Below are 12,702 nucleotides of genomic sequence, written 5' to 3' on the forward strand. Positions count from 1 at the left end.
AACACTTCTAGGTTTGTAATGTCAACATGTACATGTATTTTTCATGACAAACATCTATCTAAACTGAAGCAATTTTACATATAGGAATAAGGTTGGAAACATCAAATAGAAAAAAAAAACTGTTTTCGGCAAATCTTCTTATTATTTATAAATTCTTCACATATAACTTAAATATTATTCATAGAATTATTTCGGTCACTTCAAAACAATGTCTCACTGAAACAACAGAAAGTCACCGTGTCCGACGGCCAGCACAGTTTTATGTAACACTGGTCACAAACAGTGAGTTACTTGGTATATCTGTTCCCTTTATGCTAAGCATCAATCTAGACAGTGTCCAGCCAGCCAAAGGGCTTGATACGACTCTGCTAGAGAAATGAGACTTATCCCAGATCTCCTGCCGATGCAAAACTGATAGTTTATTAGCCACTGCATACACGACTAGAAAAGCTGTAATGAGACTCTAGATTAAAAGTCCAAAAGTACTATTACAGAGAATGAATAATATTACACCATTATACAGTAGTATAGTTTGGCAATACAATAAAGCATGACCTACCTAACAGGGTTATTTTGTGCCTAGTGAAAACATTTTCCAAGTTTTGTCTGCTTGTGAAAGAAATGAAGACTTTTTATTGCTGAGATTTACTACTCGGTAACAGTGATTTATGACAAAAACTGCTGTGACCTGAATTTCCACACAAAACTAAAAGCTGGTAAAGAAAATATCTGGGTCGGGTCAACAGAACCTGTCCTATCAGTGAACATAGTCACTGGAGCTCCTCGTTAAGACTGGCTGTCCCTTACATCAACCCTAAAGTCTTTATAATGTTGTTCTTGGTCAACAAATTTTTGTGTGCAAGTGTAAACAATCATTAAATAAATCTTCTTTAGTATCTCTGAATACACTTATATGTAGAGTAGCTACCCAGTAGTCCAGTAACAGGACAGTTCCTGTGTCTCTCATATTATGTAATATATTTGTTCACAATCATGCATGGAGAAGACTGGGGTGCCTGAGGTAAACTACTGGCAACTTTCTCAGCTGTGATGTACAGATTTTGCACACCACACTGGTTGAAGACAAGTGGCCTTCAACAAGCGTTAGACTGTGTAAATGGTCTCACCAGCTTCACTGACGACACCCCAGGCAGTGAGAGTAGGAGAATTTAAAAATTTCCCATCCAAGGTCGGAGTTGTACATTTATATTATTAAAACGTTAGCCACAATTTACATAAATCATTGCTTATTTACTTATTTATTTATTTGATAGGTGTTTTACGCCGTACTCAAGAATATTTCACTTATACGACGGCGGCCAGCATTACGATGGGTGGAAACCGGGCAGAGCCCGGGGGAAACCCACGACCATCCGCAGGTTGCTGTCAGACTTTCCCACGTATGGCCGGAGAGAAAGCCAGCTTGAGCTGGACCATAAATCATTGCCAAAAACATTTTATCCCTGCCAGAAAAATTTAAAATTCAAGGACCTTTTTATTTATTTAATACGGGTTTTATCTGAAAGAGTTCTCGTGAGAAAAAGTTGGTGGAGTTACCATGAAGATATGAGCCCAAACCAAAATACCTGTACTGGTATCAAATTCGATCACACATCGGAAAAACAGGGCACAAACTGCATTAGAGAAATAGCAAACTACCCCTGGAATGCCATCCTTATTTTGGTTTTCAAGGGCATTCACAGAATATTCAAGATTTTACAGTTTTCAAAACTCAAGAGCACTTCAGGTTTTCAAGAGTTCAGAACAATGGCTGGATTTCTGTTAAAGGATAGCTTTATACTGATGCTGGTTTTGACATACATGTATCTAGGGTACTTCGTATTTAGGTACATTTGGTAACACTGAAACTGGCACTACGTCAGTAGTGTCCCAGCTACCTTTGGGATACCCCCACTGGAACAAATGATCCAGACTGAGTAATGAGTTGCTAAATTTTGATAATCACAATTAGTTAAAACATGCAGGCTATTTGTGTATGCATGTAAATTTTACCCATGGCTTTTTACGTATCAAGAAATGAACACAGTATGTTCAGTTAGTCATATACAACATGACTGTGAGTCAGAGAGTGAGTGCTGGGGTTTAACATCATACCTGACAATTTTTCGTCAAAATTGTCTTGTGACGATGAAGGAATCCTTAGAGTGCATGTAATGTGCCTGCTTGTTGCACGATGGATTTCCATCGCTCTTTTATCTAGTGCTGCTTTAATGAGATACCTTACTGGAGGCAAGTAAGCCGCCCCGCCGGAGCCATTATATTAATATGGGTCAACCAGAAGTTGTACTATCCCCTTCATCCTGAACAAGTTACAATTCCTCTTTTAAGGTCTTAAGTGTGACTCGACCCCGGGTTGACACTGGATCTACCAAAGTCGACAATCAACCAACTGTGCTATTGAAGCCAGTCAAAATGAAGGTGTTTCATAGTTCTGGCTTGACAATGAGTAATATCACTATGATATGTTATACCTGTTTAAAAAACACAGGCTATGGAGAGTAAATCATAAATGTTGCATAAGAGTTAATTATATATACGTCTGCCACCAAAACAATTAACAGATAATGCAGAGCTATACCCCTTCGTAAAAATTTAGTCAGTAGGGCGTAATTAGGAAGTAGTGAACACTTATGTTTTCTTGTGTCGATCAGCGCCGGGTGGTTTGGCGATTATTTACTGAAGGTCCCTAGTCGAGCTAGGGGTTGTAAAGTAAGACTACATGTAGTTGCATCCTCTTGTTAGTCAATGAACGCCTTCCCAGATATTCATTGTGAAAGCTCGTTTCTCAATGAATTGTCGTCGCTCTTCCACGTGACAGCAATCTCAGCTTTAACTTCTCACCGTCTGTGCAGTGGTAACGATGGGTGATCGAATCATGCAACAACATGTTGATATCCCTTACTGGCCGAGTAAATGGAGTGTAATTAAACATAATTTGCAGATATATTAACAGTTATTAACGATTTTGGCATATTGTATCTTTTCCTTTACCCTTGGCAAGACGGAAAGTGCTTCTTCAAACTTAAACAGCCCGTCAAATCGTAGTTCCATAAATCACCTGTTTCCCTAAAAATATCTTGTATCAAGCGCTAAACCTAAATTGACCTGCGGACATCATAGCGCCCCGGAGTCAACCAATCAGAGATACCGTTACAGTTTATCCTTTCTGTCATACGGATTTCCGGTTGTTCCACGAGATTCTGTTTTCAGACAGTGTTACGTTGGTAGGAGTCGGGGGAGGTTGTAATATCACATAGCGATGTGTAAATTCCTGAAATAATCGTCAGCTGATGTGTATATATTGTTAATTATTTATTTAAATTATTTACTATGAATTCACAGTCTACAAAGCGGAAAATGGATCAGTCATCGGCATCAGAAAATAAGCTAAAAAGACCAAAAGAGTTGAAAGAGACTTCAGGCTCCACATCAAAATCTGTAAAAGTAGTTGATAAACACAACCCATTAGCCTTTATGAAAGATATCCATGTTTACATTTTACCAGCCAGTATTGAAAAAGCGCGAATGGCAATTTTCAAAACACAACTTGGAAAGTATGGAGCAACTGTGTGTGAGGAGCTAAACAAAACTTGCACGCATTTAGTTGTGGACGATAAGATGGATGTAGATAGAATGATTCGAATATTGAAATTAGAAGCTCCCCCTACTGGTGTGTTTATTGTTAAATCGTCTTGGTTAAGCACATGTTTTAGGGGAAAGATAGTTGCTGAAGAGAGTGACCATGAATTAAACTTTACAGAATACCTCTCTGATAAGGTGAAGAAAGATGAAACAAGTGGCCAGGCTAGTGTTTCTGCGGAAAAAGCATCTAGTGCAAACATAGAGGTAGCGTCATCTGCAAGTATTGTTAGAACGAGTAATGTAGCAGTCACAAACAATTCCGAGGGTGCAAGTCCGTCAAAGAAAGACTTTATGAAAGTTGGTGTGATGTCTGGAGCATACAAACACGCTCACAGAGAACCTACTGAGGATGAAGAAGATTACGACAGTGATTATGTCCACAGTGATGGAGAAATCAGCGTAGGAAAGACAGAGGGCTATGACAGCTGCAGCAGTGAGGATGACTTTCTCACTGATACCACTGACAATACATCATCCAGCAGCTCTCCTAATGTGTCACCCAACAAACTACTACCAGTAAGTCAGAATTGATTGATACCTTTATACCCTGTAATCCTGAACTTATATCAGAATCAGAATAACATGAATTTTTAGCAAGATGTACTTATATATTGGCCCAGTCATCAATTATAATTGACCAGCTTCTGTCTATAGCCATAAGCTACAGCTCCTTCCCTTGTTTTTTTATTGGCTCAACAATAACTTGTATACAAATACGGGTACATATAAAATCTTCTTGAAAGCCATAGAAACAGGTTTAGTTACAGCTGTTCTGTTTTTCACCCTAATAATTGTTGACCCACGGATCATCAAACTGTCGGCTGGGGAGAGGGGAGTGGTGTCTTTTTTTCTATGTTCAGCAGATACCATTTTGATATGTATATACACATTGTAGTAGAATATCAATTTACTATTTCAAATGCAAAGCAGAGTAATTAACCTCATAGTTAAAAAAAGCTTCATCACTAAATATTGCTTATGCTTGTGTCTTTTAAACTTCAGTCAAAGAAAAGATCACATGGTTGATCTCACTAATGTTAGAATGGTACATATATATATTTTTTTTATTGTGAAAAACATACTAAATAATCTTATGAATGAAATTTGTGTGTTTAATGCTGTTGTATAAATAAACAAAGAGATGTATTTTACTGCTGTGATTCAATGATAGTCAGTGTGACATCATAACATGTTTACATAAATACATTGTTTTTTACAATACATTTTTCTTGACAGAGAGGACATTGGGTTTGTGCACAGTCATCCAAAACCATGAGACCAAACTACAACAAACATATAACTGACAAACTGGAGGTAAGATTTATAGGACTAATTGCAATTGTTGTTCTTTGCTGTTAAGAAACATACAGTCAGTAACATACAGTACATAGAATCTCAGATAATGTTTGAATCATGTTTGAGTGCAAACATGGACATGTAACTGTTTTCTACCCTTAAGTGTTTCGCATTATCATTATTAATTACTTAATTACATTATTACTTCTTATATTTTATCTTCTGCTTTGAGTAGAGTTATAAAATTTGTTCATTATTTTGTCTTCGCTACCAGATCAAAATCTCTGAAAATGAGTGACATCATTTTAAATACAGAGTAATGCCCCTTTTTGTTAAATGATGATTTTGTAATCTCAACACTGTATTTGCAGAGCTCCATCATTTAAGAGTTTGACACAAAATTGCCCTTTGTATTTTGATCATCAACATGAAGCCTTTGTGTGCTATTCACTCTGGGGGCCTACATGGCCTGGTGGTTAGCGTGCAAGTGTGGCACAATGACCCAGGAGCCTCTCACTAATTCGATCGCTGTGAGTTTCAAGTGCAGTTCACGTTGGCTCCCTCTCCGGTCATCTGCCAGGAGAGGCTTTTGCTTCCGGTGGGCTCTGCCTGGTTTCCTCCCACCACAATGCTGGCCACAGTTGTATAAATGAAATATTTTTGAGAATGGCATAAAACGCCAATCGAATAAATAAATAAAAAAATTATTCACTAATTATGCCATGAGGGGTGAACATGTATCTCAAGGTTCCCATACTTTTGTTTCTATGTAAATGTTAGCATTTTACTTCTGTATTGACATTGAATCAATATTTTATACAGATTTCCCAAAACTTACAGATTTTTAATAATGCATATAAGAATTATGTATTTCATTTTATTCAGGAAATGGTGAAAACATATCAAAGTACCAATGACAGGTGGAGGGCACTGGGTTATCAGAAAGCAATCCAAGCCATCAGGAAGCACCCAAAGCAGATATCTTCCTGGGAGGTACTTATGAATATGACTTTTTCACAAGTATGTCTGAATAGAGGATCCATGTCATGAGATCTACACCACGTACTATACAGATAGTGTACGTTGTGAGATAGGATATTTCCAATTTTCAGCTTGTTAAATGTTAACTTGAATGAGTGCTCTGCACAAGTTGAACATCACTGGTTGCTACCTGCTATATAAAGACACCAGCCTTGTATGGTGGAAATAAAATTGAAAGAGAAGTAAAAAAAAATTAAAGCAAAAAATGAAATGAAAAATTACTGATGTCACAATACCATCTACTTGTTGATGTGCAGCACAGACTTCCTACTGCCTGTTGTGATGCATTTTTAAGTTTTGTTTTTGTCTTATCTTTTATAACAGGAAGCCAAAGCTTTGCCAGGGGTTGGCTCTAGACTAGCTGATAAAGTGTGGGAAATAGCCGAAAGTGGAGAGCTGAGAAAACTGAATGAATTCCGGTCGAGTGAGGAGTTGCAAGTTATCTCCCTTTTCACAGATGTGTGGGGTGCTGGAGCACACACAGCCCGTACCTGGTATCAACAGGTCGATAGCCTCCTCTTAAATACTTAAAAAAAAAAAAAGACAAGACTGGACCAGATATCTATATGTGTCATACATAAGTTTAATAAGCACATTTTTTTATTTTTGTGATGTTGCATGACTGAGATATTGCGTGACAAAATAATCAGAATCTTGCACATGGAGAAAATCCAAAGCACAAGGATGTTATCCCATGTTTGGTATGTAAATACACTTTCAGAAGCACATAACAGCCCTAAACTTTAACTCATTTCACCAAAAATCTAAAAAAAAAAATCAGTGAAAAGATATTTATGTATAGTTTTAAGTGGCCTATTTAGTAATGCCTACTTCGAGTTTTAGAGGTCTTTACCTTTAAAACTTTACCAAACACGTTCTAATAAAATCGGAGGTCTTTTAGGTCTGTTTCCATCCACTCTCCCAAAATAACTAAGGTTACTGCAGAGCATATTGTATAACATACTGTATTACATTTTAGAGGTGACATGTATTGATGGATTCTGATTGATTCATTTGCCTTTGCCATTTTTTGTGTAATTAATTAGATTATAATTGTGTTGGCATTAATCATCATTTTAGGGCTGTTATGTGCTTCTGATTTACATACCAAACTTTGTGTGAAATACAGTATGTTGTTTCTTGTTTTACCTGTTATTAAGTGAGATTAGCCAGCAATGCTCATTTATACGTTCCTTTCTCTAGTGCTTACATGTACATAAACTTTCGGTCAGATATGTTTGATATATATATATATATATATATATATATATATAGGTACACTGGTTTCCTCCACATTTGTGTTCTCCACAGTGGTTTCCTCGCAAGTGGTTTCCTCACATTTGCTTCCTTTGAATTGGTTTTCTTTAGACTTTTCCTCTATCCATAAGTTGACAACGTTGACCACTCTCTAATAAGTGAAGTATCCCTCAATGTGGGATACAAAGACAGACGAAATGAATCAAATTTTTTTTTTTTTGCACCATTAGTTTCAGTGTTGGGGTTATCTATTAACTATGTATGAAAATTGTTTGTTGCTATGCTAATAATAATTGTTATATTTTTGTTTTGTTTCTTGTCTGCTGATTGAAAAAGCAGAAATTGATTTTCTCTCAGCATTGTTTTTTTTTATAACAAGCCTTTGTCAATTCAAATTCCCCAGGGTTTCAGAACATTGGACGACCTTAGAACAAAAGCTAACCTGACCAAACAGCAGAAGATTGGACTTTCACATTATGCAGATTTTCTTGATCGTATGCCACGTTCAGAAGTAGAGGAGATTCAGAAAACAGTGAGTACATGTTACTTTCCATTCCAAACCATAATACAGCAAAGTTATTGTATACTTGTAGCCCAGAAATCAGCTGCAAACTTTCAAAATTAGCCTGGGTATTGTAATATAAGGAATATAAATGGATGCCAAAATCTACTTGACATTTATAAAAAATCAGGTGAATAATATATAAAAAGCTGACCAAGTTAGTGTTATTCTCTTCAATGGCATATAACTTAGGGTAATTCAGAGATATCTCAGTTTTGTGCCAGAATGTTTTACATTCACATGTGTAAATAAATAAATGAATTGTTGTCTTGGGGTTTGCTAATGGTAGCACATGTACTGTGTGGATTGTTAGGGACATTCATGGTCAGTATTTGTGTGCATATCTGTCATTATTTTCCTTCCTTTTCAAGGCATTTGAAATCTATACTGCATCTATGTTCCACTGATATCAAGATGATGCTTGTCCTTCTCTCAATGTGTGCATTTTCTGTATAGTGTATACTTGTTAATTATGTACTTAGATATATAATTATAATATTTGGTAAATAGGCAACATCATTTTATTTTGTGTTTTACAGTGAAAAAAGTCAAAAATTAAATAAAAATGCATTTGAAAATCCTTCTCTTTTTCTTTTTTTTTGTCTGATCTTCATTTTAATTTTCCAGTTTAGCAATTCCAATCGTGCAAAAATGTCTCTAACAGGAACAGTTGCTGAGCCAAGCCACATTTCATCCAAATTAGTTGATTTTTCCTTTTTTTTTTTCCTCTTTTTTTTTTTTGCCTTCCTCTGACATTGAGAAAAGATTAATTCAGTTTGTAAAACAAAACTGTTACTTGGTGTGGCTTTCAGATATTATTTGTATGTGTTATGATATTATGGAGATGCCAGTCATTGTCTGTGTTGTTATTAGTTGTAACTCTTACCCACCTAGGTGCGAGATATAGCTGAGAATCTCGTCCCAGGCACCAGGTGTGAAGTATGTGGGTCTTACCGTCGGGGCAAGTCCACCTGTGGTGACATAGACATACTGATCACACATCCAGATGGCAAATCGCACCGTGGAATATTTGGTGTAATATTGAGCAGACTACGACAGGAGGGTGAGTTTATTTATAGCTCTTCATTAAAGGGACATACCACCAAAAGAAATTCAGAATTTTTGAGTTCGTTTAGCTAAATAACAAAAATGAGTTGGATTTGACTCATAACTAAACCTCCAGCATGGGCCAATATTTTCTGAGAAAATTCACTTAAAAGTCACAATAGGAAATCCTTCGCCAATCTAAAGTGTATGTCTGATCAGATAACAAGCAATGAGGCATGGCAAAGATTCACACAATACAACATTCACTCATGAATCATACATGTAAACAATATGACAGATTGAAAGCAAATTATAAGTCTAGTAAACTAAATATGATCTTTTGATTGATAAAGTATTCATAATTCCCAACAATCTATATGGCAGAACTGGAGATACATGGTATGTTTGTGAATGTTTGTCAAGTACATGTACCTGGAGATTTGTAGTGGTTTCAGCGGGGGGACTGCCAATTTCTTCCTCGACTATGGTGTAAAACACAGTAAACAAAACTTACTTAGTGTAACAAAAAAGCTTTACCCTAAATGACCATAATTTTCGCCCATGACTAACTTGCCCATTTTTCACGATTCTGAAAGTTTTATTGAATTTGGAAAGGTGTTTTGAGGTTTGCTTGAAACATAGGATGGGATTCTGTTGGAAAATTGTTTCAGCACCAAAAATAATATTGTGACATTTTTTTACTTCTAAAAATAGACTTTTTTGGGGTTAAACTTTAGGTCTTTTAGGGTGGGTGTCTCATAACAATCCTGAGCATTTTTTCAGCCATAAATTATTGAATTCATTCAGACTGTATTTTCTCTCAAATCAGTTGGCACCATGTAACCTGATAATAAAGAATGAAGAAGCGCTTTATATTTGTTTTTGATGTCTTAAAAAAGGTGAATTAACACGATGATGCGTTTATTTCATCACTATAGATACAACCTTAGTTATGTGGAGATGAGATTGCACTGTTTCCTGAATAAGTGCTTTTGAGTATTTTCATTGATGTGAATATTGTCTGACGTATACATTTTTGAATCAGACGTGAAATAATATTTGTCAGTGAAACTTTCTCTTTAATTGTCTCAGAAAAACCTACATAGGTAGGACAACTTGCAAACAAACAAACAAACAGTTGTAGGTAGAAGATAATAAATTCAGGGCAGACTGTCTAGGGTGACATCATTGTTGGCCAACCCAAGTCTAGCTGGCCTGAATAACCTGGGAATATATGTATCAAAACAATGTCATTTCAAGATCCATTCCTGGTACGCAGAAGCAAATATACTGCCGTATTTATTCACTATTCTGTCTCTCAGTCCACACCACAGTAACTATCATTCGATTTCCTGACATATTCTAAATTCATACCCATATGTGATGACACCTACCAGTACATCATATCGTTGGCATTATGAATAGTTTATGCCTATAGGGCCCTATAGTCGTGTACAATATAAATACATGTACAGTGTGGACCTCGGCATCAGCGTACAGAGATTTACTATTTGTGGAAATTCTGTTGTATCCTCTCGTAGTTTTCAGCTGTAAACTGACAAGAGCATACACAACTGTTTTTGGGTGTCGAAGCTCAGACAGCTTGTATTTGTGTGATGTAATTCAGCAGCGTGTTGGCGGAAAAAATGCATAAAACCAGCCTCATCATCTAGTCATTTTAAGTGTCATATTACACAGATTAATGTACTCTTTTTCAGTGTTTTTTACACTGAATTTAGCAGTGTATACATGGGTAGCTGATTGTGAACAAATAGTAAATTTGGACACTAATCCTTCAACCAGGTTTTTGTGCAGTATTTAGATAAACGTTTGGGTAATTTTGACAAAAGTAATTTAGAAAGGAAACTGTACATCGGTATTTAGGAAAGATGATCAACTTTTATGTGAAACAAAACAAACATTTTATTTCAGAATTTACTCAGAACCATTGCCATTTAATAACATAGAGATCATAAAAGTTTTGTTGCTTTAAAAGCAAAACAAAAAAAAAAAACAACAATTATTGAAACCTTTATTGTTATGTCAGAAGAGGTGGTAACAGATCGGCCTTAATATCCACAGCCACCAAAGATAAATGGTACTTGCTGTTGCCTCGCTTGGCGATCAGCACTGAGCAGTTAGGGCAAGAAAACATGACTGGTTTTCTGGCCCGGTGTAAGTATAATGTGACTGGGTGTGCTGTATTCTGCATGATACTGTAGTGCCGGCAGCACTTTGGCCACATGGCCTTGCCCGGCCACAGGAAGATAACATATATGTGCACATACCTAATGACTCCTTGCCTTCATATATCTGAAAAATTGTTAAGTACGACGTTAAGTCTCAAGTATATACACAGCCATGTTTGCTGATCAGCTTGGTAAATCCAGTTTAACTTTGGAGGCCATGGAAAGCACCATGTTAGAGGAGCCAGAACCACGATGTTGTGTCACTCGTACCCTATGGACATTTGGTTGAGAAGAAAAAAAACATGCGAGTTGACGTCAGCAGAACAGCTGTATTGTTGCGGTTTGAAAATAATTTGTGCTTAATTAGTTAAAACTGATCATTATTTGTAATGTGCACGTTTTAATATATTTTAAACTTTATATGCATATATACATTTGGTCTGATATTGTTTTTCTTTTAATTAACAGCTAATAACATATCCAAGAAAAGTGTTGTTGCAACAGATGTGAACACCTGCAGATAATAAAAAAAATTTATTTTAGCAAGAAAAATTGAATGAAAACAAATATATTGCTGCCTAGTTTATGACTCATCAAACTGTTGATGAGTAGAAACTTCTGCAGTGATTAGAAAGACATAAAAAGTAGCATAAAACCTTGTGTGCATCTGTGTGTGTCTGATTTCATCTTGAACTGGATCTTGAAACTGTTGGTGACATCGTGCAAAAAAAAAAACAAAAAATTTTCTAGAAAGTTTTCTTCGTGTTTATGGCCTCTAGGTTTTACTCTCTGAGAGCAGTTAATTTTTCCGTGAAATTGAAGCATACAACTGTTATGAAAAGCGATGCTAAAATTGATTTCTCTTTGTCACTAAAGATGCAAGCTTCATAAAGTTGTGCGAAAAAATCTCCCTGATAGTTGTCTCTGAATCTTTCAAAATATTGAAAAGGTTGAAGAATTAGGGTATATCAGTATGTGTGGGTTACCATATATCATACCATCATAGATTTATTGAAAATGTTTGAGTTAGATCAACAACTGGTAACAGGATATTAACAATATAACAAAAGGATTAAAGGCACTGATTAAAGGATTTAGCCCTGACGTGGCTTGCAATGCAGGAGTTGTAGTGGTGTGACGTCATCATGGTTAGGTTCTTTTGTGACGTGATGCCATGGCTTTATGACAGGAGAGGGCAAATCTCAAAATTTTTACACGAGTGGGTATTTACAGTAATGAAAATTATCCAACAAATAGCATGATAATGATCTTATTTGCCTTACAGATCCTCTAAAATATATATATGTGAGGTTATAAACTTCATTGATTATGAATAATATATAATTATTGTATATAGCGGCTCAGGTCAAAATGCATTGATTTCCCTCTCTATGCCATATGGTGTAAATGTTGCATCTCTGTATTGTCTAATATAAAAAATATATATTTATTTTTTTTATGTGATTGGTGTTTTATTCTGTACTCAAGAAATATTTCACTTATACAACTGGGGCCAGCTTTATGGTGGGAGAAACCCACGACCATCCACAGGTTGATGGGGAACCTGCCCATGTACGAGTCCATGTCGGCGTCACTGAACTATCATGCCAAAGAATGCAGAAATGAAAACTCACCCGGTCACATCAC

The 12,702-nt window shown here is 36.1% G+C and overlaps 2 protein-coding genes across 5 annotated transcripts in view; one reads left to right on the plus strand and one right to left on the minus strand.

Annotated features, from left to right (window-relative positions):
* The window catches only part of LOC135468005 (Fanconi anemia group I protein-like), a 40,653-nt gene extending 37,512 nt beyond the window's left edge, over positions 1-3,141 (minus strand). The window contains exon 1 of the mRNA XM_064746000.1: positions 3,013-3,141. The gene's annotated coding sequence lies outside the window, so the exon portion shown is untranslated. The remainder of the gene's footprint in view (positions 1-3,012) is intronic.
* A 73-nt stretch (positions 3,142-3,214) lies between these two features.
* Positions 3,215-12,702, plus strand: part of LOC135466758 (DNA polymerase lambda-like) — a 59,085-nt gene continuing 49,597 nt past the window's right edge. For 3 of the 4 annotated variants that reach the window (XR_010444153.1, XM_064744422.1, XM_064744423.1), the window contains exons 1-6: positions 3,221-4,179; positions 4,900-4,977; positions 5,845-5,952; positions 6,325-6,504; positions 7,661-7,789; positions 8,714-8,882. Coding sequence is in view for 3 of the 4 variants with exons in the window: in XM_064744422.1 (XP_064600492.1) it covers positions 3,352-4,179; positions 4,900-4,977; positions 5,845-5,952; positions 6,325-6,504; positions 7,661-7,789; positions 8,714-8,882 (1,492 nt within the window). In the remaining variant the exon portion in view is untranslated. Of the gene's footprint in view, positions 4,180-4,899; positions 4,978-5,844; positions 5,953-6,324; positions 6,505-7,660; positions 7,790-8,713; positions 8,883-12,702 lie in introns of all 4 variants that reach the window. The other variant, XM_064744424.1, reaches the window with a different exon arrangement.

This window comes from Liolophura sinensis, chromosome 6 (genome assembly GCF_032854445.1).
Source record: "Liolophura sinensis isolate JHLJ2023 chromosome 6, CUHK_Ljap_v2, whole genome shotgun sequence".
NCBI lineage: Eukaryota > Metazoa > Mollusca > Polyplacophora > Chitonida > Chitonidae > Liolophura > Liolophura sinensis.